Raw genomic sequence first — 17,453 nt, 5'->3', positions numbered from 1 at the left:
ATTTGAGAAATCTATCAGATTTCAATGTTTCAGCTCAATACAAAATGTCATATTTGCTTCCCTATCGATGGACAAAAGAAAAATATATAAATTCGTCGGAGCTGGAACAAATAAAATACAACTCTGCTGGGTTGTGCACAATATCGACGAAGATTGAGATAGACTCGAGATATAACTATAACGAACTTGTCAACCTTCCTCCCCAAACTCCTTCGTAAACTTTTCGTGAATCTCCAGATCAGATTTACTCACCGTAGGCCTTTGTCTAGCTAGAACCTTGTCAAAGTCTGTTCTTGTAATTGGAGGAGGAAGAATCTGCACCCAAACAAGTAAAAGATGTTAGTAATATATATATATATTTCTCACTTCATGAAAATTGCCAGTAACTAGCCACAGGGAGCACCTGTACTGCACGTCAAATATCAAAATTTAAATCCAAACACTCATTAAGGATGGTAAGATGCGATGTACCTTTGAGGCGAGTCCTTTGGCTGCCAACTCTTGCATGGTAATTTGGACAGCGCCTTGTTGCTTTGGTCCACAAGGTACCCACATACCATCAGGGGTCTTGATGAAGAACATAGCATCTTGTGTTTTACGAACAGGCTCAAAGAGCACATCCTTCACCTGCAAATTTAAGAAGGGGTCCATGAACTACGTTCTGACTAATCTCTGATTACACTTCAATGAATAATTCAGTTCCTCCAACTACTATAATACACTTACACAAACAGAAACATCTGAGCCAGAGAAACCATCTGTCCTGCGGGCTAAGCTTTCAAAATCTGCTTCCGTTAAATTATGTGGTGTATCCCCCAGATGCACCTATTTAAATACATCTAGGAATTTAGCAGAGTTCATTCCAGGCGAAAAAGAAAAATCTAGCTTTTTACAGGACGAAATAAAATATAATTCCCAGGACTTTGAACATGTGCTGCCTGGCTTTTGCGTCGGGAAGAGGGATGTATATCCGCTTGTCGAATCGTCGACGAATGGCCTGTACACACTACTTATCAGCAAATATGCATTACACTTCCGTAATCCTTTACATGATGTGGAAATAGACAATTTTCATCTTCACCTGATCCAAAGCATAGGGAGTATTTGTTGCAGCAAGGACAAGAACCTTTTGATCATTGTGTCCTACACCCTATTAATGCAAGAAATATATGCTTCAATTTTCAAATAACATTAGTAACAAACAAGGTAAAGTGAGATAATACCCATGGATTTTGTTTCAAAACCATTTCTAAATACATTCTCTATTTTTTGGAAGAAGAAAAATCGATGAAAGCATATTTGGATTCCATCCCCTTTCCCTAAATTTATTCCTGAAGTGAATCACAAAGTACTCTTCTCCAAAATAAAATAACACAGACACAATAAGTTCTTGCTTAATTAGTGATACATGAGTAAGATTATTTAACTGTAATTAGAAAATAAACTACATTTTCATTGTGCAAATTTCACTAAGCATCAAAATTCATCTGACAAATTATTTAATACAGAGATAATTCGCAACATACATACAGAAAAATAAAAAACAAACAGCACGCATGAAACATGTGGAACACACATTAAAGGGTGGGCACGTTAAAAAAACAAGAGAAAATTATAATGAGTTCAAACCCCTCGGCCTCAGGCTTGCTCATCCAGGTCCCCATCTTTGTCCATTGCCCAACTACCAAATGTTAAAATGTGAACACAGTAGTAGCAAACCCATACAAATGGAGAAGTTTGAAAATTTTTGGATTTTTTTGCAAGATATGAAACAAACCAGACATTCTAAAGCCTTAGGTTTAAGCAGTGAAAACCCAGGTCGATGGGCAGAATCTAAACAAGTAATTGGACTGTTAATTATTACAAAAGTCTTCAGATCTAACTGAAGTCAACTTTCAACTAGCAAGAAAACACTTGAATGTTGGTCAGCAGCAAGTAAGGACACATTTTCAGAAAATAAGAATTCTCAAGACAATGGAATGGGCAAAGGGTGCATAAGATAATAATAATCAACCCCCTCCTTCAATACACAAAATACTAACACTGTTACTCTACAAAAAATACCTGCATTTGCACAAGAAGTTCTGTCTTAATGCGCCTTGAAGCTTCACTTTCATTACCTTCACCTCGTTGACCACACAGCGAATCTATTTCATCAATAAAGATGATAGAAGGAGCACTATCACGAGCCATTTCGAAAAGATTTGAAACTAGCTTTTCACTTTCACCCATCCATTTCGAGACAAGGTCCGAAGAAGAAATGCTATCAGCAGAAAATGAAAACATACTCAATTTAAAACAAAAGGTATAGAACCAGCAAAGGACTGAGATTAGTGATAACTAAAAACACATTCAAATAACCGCCAAAGATATCCAGATAGAAAGTGGAGTGTGTATGCACTGCAATTCAATATAATGGGAATGAAAGGAAAATCTGTTATCAGACATGTTGAATAGAACATTTATAAAATGATATTCCACACAGCTAAATCTGTTATTAACCCCTTGGATCCTCAACTCTAATGCAAATAAGCGACATCGCCTTAAAATGATATTGTTCATATTCGCTGCACTCTTTTATACTAGCTGCTCACATGTCATAAATTTTGTTGATGCCATAATTTAAAAAATAAAATAAAAAAAATAAAAAAAAAAGAGCTGCATGAGTATTTGAGGGTTGTAAGTTGCTCACAGGGTCACCTTATAAGAAAACAGCAAGGTAAGTGAAGAACTATATTGAGTCGCGACTAAACAAAAATAACAGAAGACAAGTTCATATGCTCGAAGGACCATTACCTGAAAAATGTTGAGTCGGCCTCCGTCGCAACAGCCTTTGCCAAATATGATTTTCCAGTTCCAGGAGGCCCATATAACAAGAAAGCTCGCCATGGTCGCCTCTTGCCTAAATAAAGCCAGATAATTATCTTTGACATGTTTTTATTTAAAACCTAAGCAGAAACCTTCATAATGAATTGAAAATGAGAACATGTCTTCTACACATGTTTATTCCATGTCCAATTCAGTAATTGAAGGGGTAGAATCAAGCAATTGATCAGGATAAGATTCACCGTTAGAATTAAACAAGAAGATGGTGCTCAGGATCTCCTTCCAACTCCAAGAAAGAGGAGAACAAAAAGGACAAGCAAGCATTCATTCCAGCTTAATCGTAATCATTACGCATCAAATCAGACTCAAATGCGAAAGGAATAAAATCCCAATCTCAAGGAGACAACGCAACTTTACCGACGTGATAAAGACCATTGCAAACGAAGAACGTAGATCAATATGTAGTATATCGAAAGAAGTCAAATGGAACTAACCAGTAAAGAACTGCGGGAACTTAACGGGTAATATTACCGCCTCTTGCAATGCCTGCTTGGCGCTCTCTAAACCAGCGACATCGTTCCACTTGACATCCGGCTTCTCCCTAATAATCGCAGAATTAAGACCGGCCCGCAGCTTCGTCTGTTCTGGATCCTCTCCATCTCCTCCATCGCCATCCTTGGGCTTCGTTTTGGGCTTAGTCGCAACCGCTGCATCCCCATTGGAAGCCGGACCAGGACCGCCATCATCGAGAACCGCACGTATCTCCTCGGCACGGCGCAAATACTCGGTGAATTTCTGGGTGATGGCTTCCTTGATCTTAGGATTCTTCTCATACTTCAAATGAGTTTTGAAGTACTCCAAAGCGTTCATATACAGGGGGAAGGCTTTCGCGTAATTGCCAGCATTATCTTCATGTACCGCCTGCTTCACGTATTCGATAGCTTGCTCCTTGAAATTGCTATACATCTCTGGAATAACTTCAACCAAGTTTCATAGATAGGCTAAAACAGTGCGTGCAAATTGTGTCCCGAGGAAAACAAAAACCCTAGAACATCGATCTTTGACTCTTGGAATCTCAAATCAAAGCAAACAAACGATTGAAAACCTAGATTTCAAGTGGTGATTTCCAAGGAAGCATATAATTTACCGGGAAAATTCTTTGGCTCGAGATCGGAGGCTGAAGCTTGAATGGATTAGATCGGTTGAAAAATAACGTTAAGCAAAGCCTCACAAACAAGGAAAACAATTGCAAGGGAAAATCTTATGCCTCCGGGAGGCTCAGTTCAGCAAATAGCCCTCGCGTGTTGAAAAGTACACATTATTCTTTTTTATTATTATTATTAAATTAGCAATTTAGTTAATTTATTTTTTTTCCTAAGTTTCTGATTTTAATTTAATGCCTGCGGAACTTTAAAATTGTCGTTTTAAATTAATTTAGGTGTATATGTTTAACTTAAGAATCGGATAAACATTTCTAAATTTATTAAACTAAAAAATTGAAAAATTAAGAGCATAATATTGGTAATTTAATTAGTTTTAAGAAATAATAAGATTTTATAATATCTCACCATACGAGGTTAAAAACTCGAGACGTAGAGAAATGGAACATGCCTCTTTTTTAATAATTAACTTTAGGTAACATGTAAGGTCAATATGCGAACAATATTAAGTCAACCCAAATGGGTACTAGTGTTTTTTTTTTCTTTTTTTTTTTTTTTCATTTGAGGTGTTTACTTAAAAAATAAAAATAAAAAATAAATTACGATATTGAATAAATCAAATTTTATTTTGCATATTAACAAAAAATTAAATTCTTAAAATATAGCCTTTTACCTTAAATGTACAAAAATAAAGAAAATGGGAAATGAATAAAAAAAATAATCCGCATTTAATATGTTACTTTAGAAAACTAATAGTATTTTTTAAACACGAAATTTTTAAAAAGTTCGATAACATTAATCATTTTTAAAAATTAAACTGTATTTTTTAAACAATTTTGAGCTGGTATTTTGACTTTTTTTTTTAAAATTAATGGTATTTTTTGGACTTTTCATAAGGTGATTCAAACTTTTTTTAATTTAAAAATATATTTTTTAATTTAGTATAAAGAAAACAACAGGTAATTAATTTATTGGATAAACAGAATGACCTTTTTCATAAAATAACAATTGAGATGAGTATGCATGGTGATGTTCTTGATAAGCTTCAACGTCAACAATATCTAAAAAAATAAGTGAATTTAGAAAGAAAAAGAAAACTTATATTATCTGCAAATTAAAAAAGAAAGAAAATCGGTAGCCATGGACTTGAAAACGAAATTAAAATGAATTAAACTCGGCGATTTCTAGATGATTTGGATCGCCAGCCTACTTACAACCCTGATTTGGTTTTCACGCGTAGTTTTTATTACGGCATTGAACCTGCGAAACGCGCATTTAAAGAGATGGAATCGGCGTTTGTTTGGTGGCGAAGAAAAGTGGAAAAAGAATTAAAAATAAATTATTAATGTTAAATTCAATATAATTAATAGAAATAAACAGGTGGAATACCAAATACGAGAGAGGAAAAAAAAACGGGGAAGGGCAAAGGAAATTGTCTGGAACTTTCTTTCAGACCCAAAAGGAATCTCCAGAGAACTCACAACCGCCCTTTCCCGTCTTGTCGGTTTACTCTTCTTTGGCCTTTTCAATTTCTTCCTTTATAATTATTTTGGAGATTCCTTTGCTGTTCTTCAAAGCCATAGCTTCGATTCCTCTCCTTCCTTCGGTTCTCTCTTTCGGAATCGGTTGTTTTTTCCAGTTCGTTTCGTTCGATCGTCTATTTTATCGATTTTCTGCGGATCGTTTGAATCATTGCAAGCAGGTAATCCTCTGTCTTCTCTGGATTTTTTCTTCTTGTTTGTGGATGATTTTGTTCGTTTTCTGATTTGGAATTTGACCTAATATGTTTGTTTTGTTCTTCTGATTTGTATTGTTGTTGTAGATTATAGATATTGTTTAATTGAGGTTGGAGAAGGATGGCGGAAGAACATCGATGCCAAGCGCCGAAGCTCTGCGTCAATAACTGCGGATTCTTTGGGAGTCCCGCGACTCGAGATCTTTGTTCAAAGTGCTACCGAGATCTGCAGATAAAGGAACAGCAATCCTCCTCCGCCAAGCTTGCCCTAAACCAAACCCTAACATCCGCCGTTACGTCATCCTCGTTCGCGGATGCCGCTTTGTTAGATCTGAAACCGGCTTCAACAGAAGCGAACCAGCCGCTGGCGGAGGTGGCAGAGAAGGCGCAGACGAGGACGGAATTGGCGCCGGCACCGGCACCGGCACCGGCACAGCAGCAGCCGAGCCGGTGTATGACGTGCAGGCGGCGCGTGGGATTGACAGGGTTTAAGTGCAGGTGCGGGATGGAATACTGTGGGACTCACCGGTACCCGGAGCAACACGGGTGTGAATTTGACTTCAAGCAGATGGGGAAGGATCAGATCGCGAAGGCGAATCCGGTGGTGAAAGGAGAGAAACTGCAGAAGATCTGAGAAAGAGAGGGACATAATGGTCATTTTGATCATCATCTTTCTTCCTTGATGCATGTCGATTTCGTGTGGGGCCAGCTTGTGGTGGGTTAGCCGACGGGACGGGTGCGTTGGACCATTTCGAAAATATTGGTGGTTGTATAAATATTCAATAATGTTACCTGTATTTCAATTTAATTCTACTTAAAACATGGAAAAATGTTTACCTGATCTAATTTTAGGATTGCATCAATTAAATCATTGACCAAACCCAACATAAAACTAATAAAATATTTATCATACAAGATTATTGAGACTTGTTTTCGTAATTACAAAACATAATGAAGGACTGGTCAATAGGGACGTAATAGGTAGTTAAATAAATAAAGAAGGTTCATAATTTATGGTTAAAAATAAAGAGTATGGTTAAAAATAAAGAGCTTGGCATAATTTGGAGGTAGTTTAAACGTCATACGCTTGGCTCGAGAGTGCGAGAGGTTTGAATGAGTATATACTGAACTCTGCATAAACGGTCAAATATTCACTCTTTTTGTCATACAAAAAACGAGTATCCTGCCCGTGCTAGCAAATTTATCTAAATTTAATTTGCAAGCGTGGATTGCACTCTCGACATTGTTAATTAATTTAATTAAATAATATTATCGTTAATCATTGAAAAAAATAATAAAAAATGATTTTTTTGTTAGAAAAAATAAGTTTTGAGTTGGATGATAATGGTGTGTTTTAGCCACTAAACCAAGCATGATCCATGATATAAAAAGTTAAGTTCGGATTAAAACTGATTTTGTTTTATTTTGTTTATAAAAAAAAAAAAAAAAAAAAAAAAAAAAAAAAAAAAAAAAAAAAAAAAAAAAAAAAAAAAAAAAGAGAGAGAGAGAGAGAGAAAAAGGAATATTCCCCAATCGAGTTCACGAAAAATGACAGGTAAAAGTAGCGGGCTGATCTGATTCTGAAGTAGACCGTCATCTTATGCCGAAAAAAAAACCAGTATCGTTCTTGTCGCAACATTCTGTATCTAGGAATAATATTATATTCGTTAAACCGATCCCCACCAATAATTAAATTTATAATTCATTAATTAATTCTATATTATAAGCTTTAATCATGCTCTTTCTCGTGATTACCAACCAAACCCCTCAATAATAATAAGGTGCCACGTCAAGTTCCATTTAGGGTATAAAAACACTCGAGAATTTCTTGGATTATGTGTGAATTCCAGTTCCATAAGCGTGGTACATTATGAGCCAGAGGCGTGATCTGAACCGTCTGATGTAAATACCATAATAAAAAAGCCACGTGGAGCCATCCATTTGGTTACTGACATGTACTGCGCCTTACCTTATAATTTTTTGTGTATATAAAGCGTGCAATAATGGCCGGAAGATCGACGGGAAATACCGTCGGAATTCGAAAGACAATGCTTGTGATTCTGAGCTTTCTTTGCTTCTCTCAATGGAACCCGCGGATCTATGTTAGGGTTTGTAACTCTGGTTTCAATCTTATGGTTTCTGGGATTCTTTGTTTGTCCGTCACTTCTACTGAACTCCCTGATCTTCTCTGAATGCTTTTTTTTACGTTTTAATGGTGAATGGTGGCTTGGAACCGACATTGGGGTTCTAAGTTCTAACAGCAAAATTTGTAGTTCAGTTACTTGTAGTAGTGTTAATTAGGTAACTGCTTGCCTGCTGTTTCTTTCGGATCTTTATTGGTGTTACTGTTCTTTGAGACGATTCTCTTTTGGATCGGTGTATTTTGTATCTAACTCTGTATTCTGGATCTTCGGGATTTCATTTTCGCTCGGATTCTCTGGATGCGTGGTTCTTGTTTCTTACCTACTCTTTCAAATCTCGTCACCGACGAGATTGCATTCATGTTCACTGCTTGTTGCTTTTCAAAATCTCTAAGCAATCACAGAAATCTCGCCTTTTCCGAGTTCAAATTCGAAGCATCTTAACTGTTCCCCTATTATCTCTTTGGATGCCGAACTTCCTGGGAGTCGATCTGCGACATATTGGTTCAAGATCTGTCCAGCCAATGCTAGGTTTCATTTAGCATTGCCCCACAATCGGTCCGTCGCGATGAAGCGCACGGTCCGTCCAGTGTTCAGCGTGCTGCTGTTCCTTACCTTTGCCGTCACTCTCATCTGCCGCCTCATCTTCCGCCGCGGCCTCAGTTTCTTTGAGATGGAAACTAATGTAATCTCTCCAAGATCTCCAGCATTCATGTTCAATTCCACACTGCTGAAATTTGCTTCGGTTGATTTGGGAGAGGCTCAGTCGAAGCGAGAGATAGAGCAGTTATTGGAGGGGAAATTTGGTGGTCCGAGGACGTACAAGACTTTCGCTACTTGGCGAAGATTCAATCACTATGACATGAAAGCGAGGCCCTCGAATAGCTTTCCAGTGACATTCCGCTCTCCAGCTTTCTACCGACATTGGTTGGATTTCAGGCGGGCATTGAGTGGCTGGGTGAGAAGAAAAGGGTTTACAACGGATATAATGCCAGAACTGGTAAGGCTTATCAAAGCCCCACTGGACAGGCACAACGGGTTGGTGGGTTCAGATCAACGGTATTCATCATGTGCCGTCGTGGGAAACAGTGGAATCCTATTGAACAGTGATTATGGGAAGCTAATTGACAGCCATGAGATTGTTATTCGATTGAACAATGCAAAAACAAACAAGTATGAGAGCAAAGTTGGGTCCAAAACCAGCGTTTCTTTCATCAATAGCAACATCTTGCACCTTTGTGCCAGAAGAGAAGGGTGTTTTTGCCATCCTTATGGGCCAAACGTGCCGACAATCATGTACATTTGTCAACCTGTACATTTCATGGACTACACTGTCTGCAACAGTTCCCACAAATCCCCGCTGCTGATAACAGATCCAAGTTTTGATGCTCTGTGCTCTAGGATTGTAAAGTATTACTCAATCAAACGCTTTGTGGAGGTGACAGGGAAATCGTTGGAAGAATGGAGCTCAGCCCACGAAGGTCCCTTATTCCACTATTCTTCTGGCATGCAAGCCGTTATGTTGGCCGTAGGAATTTGTGACAAAGTAAGCATATTTGGGTTTGGGAAATTGGCTTCAGCAAGGCACCATTATCACACAAACCAGAAGGCCGAACTGGGTTTACACGATTATGAGGCAGAGTATGCTTTCTATTACGATTTGATTGCTAGGCCACAGAGAATACCTTTCTTGTCGGACAAGTTCAAGATACCTTCTACGGTTTTATATCGATGATTTTGATGTTATTAGGTAACTTGCTTCATTATTTTTTGGTATATTTTCGTTAGGCTGGCCAATGACTGGTCGCAAAGGAAATTTTTTTTCTTTAGTGCTTTTAGGCTATCCTGTGTACAAATGCTTTTTACAACTTTGCACATAATAAGATTTTTGAGCGAGCATGATTTGGAACTTATGAATAGGTATCATGAATGAAATCCTAATTCCCATCCAAATGTGGGGAAGGGAAGGAGTCACAGAGAGCTGTCTTTGTGCTCTGAATCAATTTAAGAGCCACAAAGGTGTTCTGGTTCGTCTGTCCTTGTTCTACCCAATGCTTTCACTCCCACCACCTCCTAATGACTTTGTGTCCTGTCCCAACCACTTTAGCTCATTAAATACAACCTCCTACTACTACTAAAAATGTAGGTAGTAAGATCTGTTTATACACACTATCTCAAATAGTCCTTTTTTTGCCTTTCTTTTTTTAGTTTCTTCTTAAGGTTTTTAAGATTTCTACACCCTTGTAAAGAATGTTTCGTTCTTTCTCCAACCGGTGTAGGATCTTTTGTTGTTTCTATAATCTCTTCTCCAAGAGAAGCAATGGCTATGACCAAAGACCCTTCTCGTAAAAACGTACCTAGCTACCTGTTCTGCAGCATCAGAGGACACAACCGCTCAGCCAAGCTTCAAAGTAGAACGAGAATCCTGGTTGAGGTACATTTTGATTTGATGTTTAAAAGAAAATATTGGTACTGCTGAGTACTAAGTAACCTAAAAAAATCAAAGGTCTGGTGGAGTGCATAAGAGTGAACCATCTATTACCATAATCTGTCTTCTCTTATATCAGATCCAAGTGAAAAGAAAAAGTATGAGATCCAAGTTTCCAGCTTCAAGCACTTGGGGGTTAAAGATTTGGAAAGTAGCTGAAAGTGAGAGACCATTCCATGGGTTCCCTTTAACATTGCTTAAACTTTATGACAGAGACACGTCCATGCTTGTTCCTGACTTCTCTGTCATACTACTAGAATTAGAATTCCATGTGTTATGGGACACCAGGGTGACTGCCACATATCCAATTCGATTCCTTTTGAAAGCCCCACCCATTGACAAGTACTAAATGTTAAGGGATAATATCATACCAAGGTATTTATTATGTGAGCTCCAAAGATGCAGTTAAGTTAAGTGATTCAAGTATCGAACAAATGATGTAACTTGTTGGAGTTCGATACACAAATGACCACTACAACACAAAGCTCATTGCCTTTATATAAGTTTATGTAATGTAAGAGTTATAATATATAGTGTTTTATACATCCTTAACTTGTTGTAAAATTTTCAGCATTTTCATATAAAACCCCAACTCTTTCCCCTTCACCAACCCGTGCTTGCATTCCTCCTCATCGTCATCAACCTCTGTGTTGGCTTCTGTCTCTTTTCAGGCTTCCTCTGCAGTATCTGCAATGGATATCCATTCAAAGGGTTATGCAAGGCAATCACAATAATCTCATACTGAAAAACCTCGAAAAATCGACCCGAGTTGCTTACCTCTTGCTTTCTTTTCCTCTCTGATTCAGCCTGCACAGTTTTATGTTAGATAACAATTGTAGTAATGTAGAGAGTTGCTAGACAAGGAAAAAACTTTACCATGATTTGCTTTAGTTTTACATTCTCTTCTTTAAGCTGTTTCAGTTCTGATTCCAACTCCACTGTGTATGCCTGCAATCCAAACCCAGTAACTCGGATGAACGAACAACAGCAACAGCAACAACAACAACGACTCAATGTCTCGGTGCATCAATGACTTAAACAAATGTAATTTACACGATCATATGAATCATAGTTTAGTTCAAACCTGCTTTCTAGCCCGAGATCGAGCAGCCGACTCCCGATTCTTGATCATCCTGCGCTGTCTCCGCTGCACCACAACTTCTGTGGGGCCATCAACTATCCTCTTCTTGTTGCTAGGCTCAGCCCAATCAGTCAAGCTTTGGCATTTCTGAATCGAGCTGCTATCAGATGGTTCCCCAACTGATGGGGTGAGCATTTGGTAAGTTGAAAAGCAATTCCCAGACATATTTCTGATTCTTGGAGCATCATTCTGTTGATAAGACAATGAAAGCCCCAAGTTATTTAAAGAACATGCCTGCTGCTGCTGCTTCATTGAACAAGAAGAGGAAGCTTCTTGAACCACTCCAGCTTTCACCAAGAAATCTTCCAAAGTCATTTCTCTTAAAGCTTGCTGGCTTTGGCAAGCGTTTTGCTGAACATTTATGAACTTTTGGCGATGTGGGTTCTGTTCATCTTTATGAATCTCAGACCATATCTCATCCACAGTCTTGCCACAAAGTGGAATGGGGATAGAAATAGAGCCCTGTTCGTACAGGGCTGGCCTTGAATCATTGACAGCCATGAAAGGGCGATCTTGAGGTTCATTTTCATTGGTTTGTAATTGTGAATGAAATTGGCTTTGAATATCTTCAACATTCCAGATATTAGCAAGAAACTCATCCATGCTCATACCCCCAAAATTCTTCCCACTTTTGCACTTGATTTCATCAAGTGTCAGCGACAAAACAGAGTCGCGTTTATTCAGTGAACACAAGAAATTGTCTCTTGAATCTGATGATGCCTGTATTCCTGCTTCTGATTCTGATATCATTAGCCCAAACCCAGAATTCTCCATTCCTCCAACATCAAGCAAACTCTCGTGTTTGAACAGCTACAAATACACTGTAAAAGAGCGAGAAACAGGGGAAAAGAAAAAAAAAACAGAGCACCATAATTTAACAAAAGAAATTGCAGATGATTCGGCCCTCAATCAAATCAAATTCAATCACTTACCGCAATGTTCGTCGCCGTTCAGAGATTCACACAGAAACAGAGACCCAATTCAGAAGCTGCATGCAAGCATTTCAAATCATTACCCAAAAATGATGACAGAAAATTGTGGGAAAACAGAAACCCATTTGGGAAATGATGTTACCTTTGAGAAGAAAGAGCAAAAAGCGATCCAGAATCTGAAAAAAATGGTGAATGGGAGGAAGAAGAAAGCAGGAGCGGAGTAAACAAAGAGAGATGCATGATGATGATGTTTATATATGCAGAGGGGAGAGGGATTTGGTTATAATTTTAATGAACCAACAACGTCTTTCTTTTCCTTCCATTAAAGCAGTTTCGAGATGCAGCGGTGGGGAGTGACAAACAAGGCTCACAGACTTGGAAACTAACCGCCGTTTCCCACTTCATAAATAATAATAATAATAATAAACCTCCAAATTTAATTATATAATAATTTCAAAACCTTATTTTATAATCGTGCTTAGGTTAATTTTAATGTGTATGAATTTGGTTTTTTTTTTTTTAATTTTTTTGCTCCATCATAATATGGTTTAGTTAATACATTTAAGGAGATAATTTAGATTAAGCCATTCAATAAATTTTTAAAACAAATTGAGAATCACTCAAATATGAAAACTAACTTAAATATTTAATACGATAAGACTTATCTGAATTTAAAAATCGAAAACTTTTATAATAGTCAACAGATTGCATACCTTTTAATAATTAACGAATACGAGTTTAAAATAATTAAAAAAAAATTATCGGATGAATATCACAATTTTTATAATATATTATCAATTAACTTATCTTTAATTTAGTATTTGGAGGTGAAAAGTGTTAGACGAACGCGACTCTCCACAATGGTATGATATTGTCCACTTTGAGCATAAGCCCTCATGGGTTTGATTTGAACTTCTCAAAAGACCTCACAATCCTTCCTAACCGATGTGTAACTTTCATTATTGAGTTAAATTATAATAATTTTTTTTATTATTATTTTATAAAAAGAAATTATTATTTTTGACACGTTTAATCCGGCATGCAACTTTTTTACATAGCTGATGTAAATTGTTTTGGAAATACGAGGAAAACAAGGACAGAGGCAGTTAGCATCCTTAAATATGAGCCGTTGGATTTGACTGCAATTGATGATCCTCAGGCTTTGCACACGCACATGATTGGCAGGTGAGGTAGGAGTCCGTAATCTGCTACTTCCAAAACCACACGTAACTGATGAATCTGACCAATTACATTCTTAAGATCCGGTAATTGACAGTTGACTTCGATTCCTATTACAATAAGTGTACTTTAGAATGCTTTGTATTTTCTCTTTCATTCAAAGACTAAGGTGTGCGCCAAATCATGAGTTAGTTATGTCAGAACGACACATTTAGACGCATTTTAAAACTGTTAGACTGACGACAATAGATAATAGACAAAGACGAACAATATTTGCTAGCGAGTTGGACTTGAGCTGTTACAAATGGTATCAAAGTTAAACACCAAGCGATGTGTCAGCGAGAATGTTGGGCCCATAATGAGAATGAATTGTGAGATTCCACATCGATTGGAGAGTGGAACGAAAAACTCCTTATAAGAGTATAGAAACCTCTCCCTAGTAGTACGTTTTAAAACCGTGAGGCTGAATACGTAACGAATCAAAACAAACAATATCTAATATCAGTTGAGATGTTTCGAACATTAGTATTCTTGTATTCACACAAACAAGCATGGCTAAGAATAATAATGATTAGACAAGAATGTCTTGTTTTCTTCCCCCAAACTAAAACAGCAAACCAATGAATTGACTTGTGTTCCTGTGTAAACTAAATTCCTGGAGACTTGTCTGGTTCCTGCAGAAGCAGGATGTTGTTGAACCTTAAATTCAATGATATATGTTTCTGTGTCTCTTAAAGAATCAGCTACTCAGGTTAAATTCTAAGACACAGATTTTGGTCTGTAACAAACTGGTTCTTCTCCAACTAGAACTGCTCTTAAAATGGTGTCAAACAAGCCTTTGTAATGAATAATCAAATGCCCACCATCAGGGACTTCATGGTACTGAATCCATGGAAGCTGCCCTGAAACATATCTTTGGAGTTGGACTGGCACAACTTTGTCCTCATAACCTTGCCATATATGAACCGAGCTTTCGTTTTCACCGTACGGGTTACTTAGTTTAAGCGGATCAAATTCCCATTCACCAAATGCAATCATGAAATCACTTCGAAGGGTGTCGAAAACGCGTTGCTCCTTTAAACTCCTCTGCAAGCAGAACAACAAACTTAACTCCGATGCAGATCAACACATATAGCGGGCGAAAAAGAGAGAATATTTACCTTGGATAGCATTGGGAAGCCTGGAATCGTCTTCAAGATGTCGATGTCTCGTTCGTTGAAGAATATCGGATTCTTTTCGAGTACAGAAGTTGAAGGAATCCAATTCTGAGTCACCCACCAGTGTAGCAGCCCAGGGACATAGGTTGAAAGCCACAAGCCTAAGCTTAAGAACTTTCTCCTGTAATCCTCTTTTATTAGGCTATATGGAAGTGAAGGCCACTGATAGTTCACCAAAGGGACTAAAAGAGCTGTGCCTGCTAACCTACATTCAGTTACTTTTGGTGAAAGGAAGCAATACATAGCAACTGAAAACAGCTCAAAGACAGCAAATGGACCAAAAATCTTGCCTGTGTGGTATGTGTTTGAGACAACTCCACGCCGAATACGACCCCATCGACACGCCGATCATATAAAATCTGGATCCAATCTGCAATTGATCAGCCAGTTCTTGAATGTCATAAGCTTCATTCTCAACTGAGCTATTGGGGTTTGGATCACTTTCACCATATCCAGGCCGATCATAGAGCAAAAAGTAAATCCCCAACTCAACAATCAGATCCTAAAACCATCAAAGTTCATCAATTACAAGGTTTCTTTTAGCTAACACAAACATCAGAGACTATAAAACCTAATTTTGAAGCACACCCAGATAAGAAAACATGAAGAACAAGGGAAGAGATTGAAAAACAAAGCAAGTCTTGTGTGTGTGTACTTGAGATGCCAAGATAGTCATGTCTTTGGAGCTTCCAAAGCCATGGCAGACAATGATTCTGAATTTAGATTCGTCCTTAGAAACGCCCTTCTCTCTGTAAGCAAGGTACCTTCCATCACTGAGTTTGATTCTGTGAGAAGAAACAGGAAGATCCTGAGAAGAAGAAGAGCCATTAATTTGAGGGGGAGGGAGCTGCTTGGCCTGATAAAACATCCCCAAAAAACCAATCAGCAACACAACAGCAAATCTCGAGACCATTCCTGGGAAAACCACAGATCTGACCAACATAAACCCCAGAATCCACAAACCCCACTTCAAAAATTACACAAAAAAACAAGAGAAATGGAAGATTTAGAATCACCTGATCGAAGAAAATGGAGGTGAGATGGACAAAGGGGGTTGAACGATTGAGGCGATGCTGAGTTTTTTGGGGGTTTTACTTTGGTTTGACCTCTGAGGCGGCTCGTATTTTGGGTGTTTGTTTTAAATATATTCTGTAAATGTACTTTGTCGCCCATTGGGCAGCGGCTAATGGGCCGTTATTTCGAGTCACAACCGATGTTTTGGCGTTTTAATTTGTGTCCGTCTTCTTCTTCCATGTCTTTGTTGCTGTATTTTGCAATAAAAGCTTGGAATCCGAATCAAAATGGCATCTTTTTTTCATATTCCCCTTCAATTTTTGTTCCTCAAATGACAAAACCTTAGAAGACATGGGATGATGTCATTTCAATGAAATTATAAGACAAATGGATAACATCTAACAATAAATAATTCAAAATTTCGATGCAAGGTTTATTGGAATTAGAGGTAGAGAAACATGTATTGCGAACTTGCACGTGTGCGAGGCTGCTGTAGTGCTTCCTCCGAGTTGATATCGAGCTAACTCTGAAAAAGTCTTGTACCTCTTGTTTTATTGGAAATTATTGGGGTTTTAATTTATACCAAACATTGCAACATTAACTTCTCTAATAACGAGTGCAACTCGACTAGCCCTACCGTTAAGCCTTAGATAGGCTCATATTCTATGCGTCAAGGGCGATCAAACATGACCATAGACACTTGCCTTGGTCGAATGACACGATCTCTTATAATTTTTAATTTAGCATTTATTTATTTAAAAGTTGCTTTTTTTGTATTGTTTTTATTTATTCAAACTTTTTATAATTTAAGAAACGAATTTGAGATTAACTTAATCCAACAAAATAAAACTTTTAAAATTACTAAATATAAATTAAATTCATTGGATTAAAAAATAAATGTTATAAATCACTAAATATTTAAATTCTTTAAAATAAAAAAGTTGCATTAATATTTGCATCAATAATTATTTTCAAACCACGTCATGGTTTGCCTCATTAAGAATATTCTATACTCTTAATCGGATTATTCTGTTTTCTTGTTTTAAACAAAAAAGTGATTGTCTTTATAATTATATATATATATGTTTAAATAATATATTTTAATTGTACATTTTTATTGGGCCGCTATTTTTCTACTTTTGGGCCTCCAACTGGTGTTTCAGAGTTCCTTCTATTGGGCTGGGCCGAGCTGCCCGTCGAAGGACCAAATGAAGATTTTAATATATCATTGAACCACCCTGTCTATTATTTCCCCTAAGAGTATATGCTTCTATGCTTGCCTATTGAACCCCGTACATAAAATAATAATTAATAAATCATAGCATTAAATATTTTTAATATATACTCGCCCAATGTCTCTTCCCATAAAGATGGGGTTTCTTTCGTTAAGATGTGCCACTGAGGATGTTAGACTTTCTTAAAGAGGTGGATTGTGAGATCTCACGTTTAGTGAGAGAAGGAACGAAACATTTCTAAAGGGTAGAAACCTCATCTGAAAAGAGAGACAATATTTGGTAGAGATTGGATAGAGCGGTTAGCATATTAAAATGTTAGGAAAATAATATTGTATATATTTTAAAGAAGATTTGGACACTGATTGTGGTTATGCTTGATCCTACC

General features: G+C 37.4%; 5 protein-coding genes and 1 long non-coding RNA gene across 10 annotated transcripts; 2 read left to right on the top strand and 4 right to left on the bottom strand.

Moving 5' to 3' along the window:
- Position 1: 1 nt before the first annotated feature.
- LOC111483960 (protein SUPPRESSOR OF K(+) TRANSPORT GROWTH DEFECT 1) lies at positions 2-4,132 on the bottom strand. The gene is made up of 8 exons (XM_023130350.1): positions 3,321-4,132; positions 2,797-2,902; positions 2,065-2,263; positions 1,082-1,150; positions 923-997; positions 727-825; positions 472-627; positions 2-315 (listed from the first exon to the last, which is right to left on the bottom strand). Exons 1-8 carry the CDS (start codon positions 3,790-3,792, stop codon positions 190-192), a joined length of 1,302 nt encoding a protein of 433 aa, XP_022986118.1. The 5' UTR covers positions 3,793-4,132; the 3' UTR covers positions 2-189.
- Positions 4,133-4,928: 796 nt separating this feature from the next.
- LOC111483966 lies at positions 4,929-5,457 on the bottom strand. The gene is made up of 2 exons (XR_002718441.1): positions 5,376-5,457; positions 4,929-5,246 (listed from the first exon to the last, which is right to left on the bottom strand). It is a non-coding gene; the product is annotated as an uncharacterized LOC111483966 (long non-coding RNA).
- LOC111483963 (zinc finger A20 and AN1 domain-containing stress-associated protein 3-like) lies at positions 5,383-6,584 on the top strand. The gene is made up of 2 exons (XM_023130353.1): positions 5,383-5,688; positions 5,809-6,584. Exon 2 carries the CDS (start codon positions 5,843-5,845, stop codon positions 6,353-6,355), a length of 513 nt encoding a protein of 170 aa, XP_022986121.1. The 5' UTR covers positions 5,383-5,688; positions 5,809-5,842; the 3' UTR covers positions 6,356-6,584.
- A 957-nt stretch (positions 6,585-7,541) lies between these two features.
- On the top strand, positions 7,542-9,775 carry LOC111484174 (beta-1,6-galactosyltransferase GALT29A-like). Its single transcript, XM_023130655.1, has one exon. The coding sequence runs from the start codon at positions 8,431-8,433 to the stop codon at positions 9,595-9,597; it is 1,167 nt and encodes a 388-aa protein (XP_022986423.1). The 5' UTR covers positions 7,542-8,430; the 3' UTR covers positions 9,598-9,775.
- A 1,092-nt stretch (positions 9,776-10,867) lies between these two features.
- Positions 10,868-12,782, bottom strand: LOC111483731 (ABSCISIC ACID-INSENSITIVE 5-like protein 1). 2 transcript variants are annotated; one of them, XM_023130020.1, is made up of 6 exons: positions 12,566-12,782; positions 12,424-12,479; positions 11,435-12,312; positions 11,227-11,298; positions 11,128-11,157; positions 10,868-11,037 (listed from the first exon to the last, which is right to left on the bottom strand). In XM_023130020.1, exons 3-6 carry the CDS (start codon positions 12,263-12,265, stop codon positions 10,954-10,956), a joined length of 1,017 nt encoding a protein of 338 aa, XP_022985788.1. In that variant the 5' UTR covers positions 12,266-12,312; positions 12,424-12,479; positions 12,566-12,782; the 3' UTR covers positions 10,868-10,953. The 2 variants fall into 2 exon arrangements, with proteins under 2 accessions (XP_022985788.1, XP_022985789.1); XM_023130021.1 differs by lacking the exon at positions 11,128-11,157.
- A 1,331-nt stretch (positions 12,783-14,113) lies between these two features.
- Positions 14,114-16,007, bottom strand: LOC111483730. Of its 4 annotated transcripts, none has more exons than XM_023130016.1 (5): positions 15,836-16,007; positions 15,475-15,734; positions 15,110-15,321; positions 14,763-15,024; positions 14,114-14,688 (listed from the first exon to the last, which is right to left on the bottom strand). In XM_023130016.1, the coding sequence occupies exons 1-5, from the start codon at positions 15,990-15,992 to the stop codon at positions 14,362-14,364; spliced, it is 1,218 nt and encodes a 405-aa protein (XP_022985784.1). In that variant the 5' UTR covers positions 15,993-16,007; the 3' UTR covers positions 14,114-14,361. The 4 variants fall into 4 exon arrangements, with proteins under 4 accessions (XP_022985784.1, XP_022985787.1, XP_022985785.1 ...); XM_023130019.1 differs by having other exon boundaries at positions 15,584-15,734; positions 15,836-15,927; XM_023130017.1 differs by having other exon boundaries at positions 15,475-15,627; positions 15,836-15,927.
- Positions 16,008-17,453: the final 1,446 nt, after the last annotated feature.

The sequence above is a fragment of the Cucurbita maxima genome, unplaced genomic scaffold (assembly GCF_002738345.1).
Source record: "Cucurbita maxima cultivar Rimu unplaced genomic scaffold, Cmax_1.0 Cma_Scf00009, whole genome shotgun sequence".
Taxonomy (NCBI): domain Eukaryota; kingdom Viridiplantae; phylum Streptophyta; class Magnoliopsida; order Cucurbitales; family Cucurbitaceae; genus Cucurbita; species Cucurbita maxima.
Note: the sequence above shows the minus strand (reverse complement) of the source record. Positions and strands in the feature narration are given on the sequence as shown.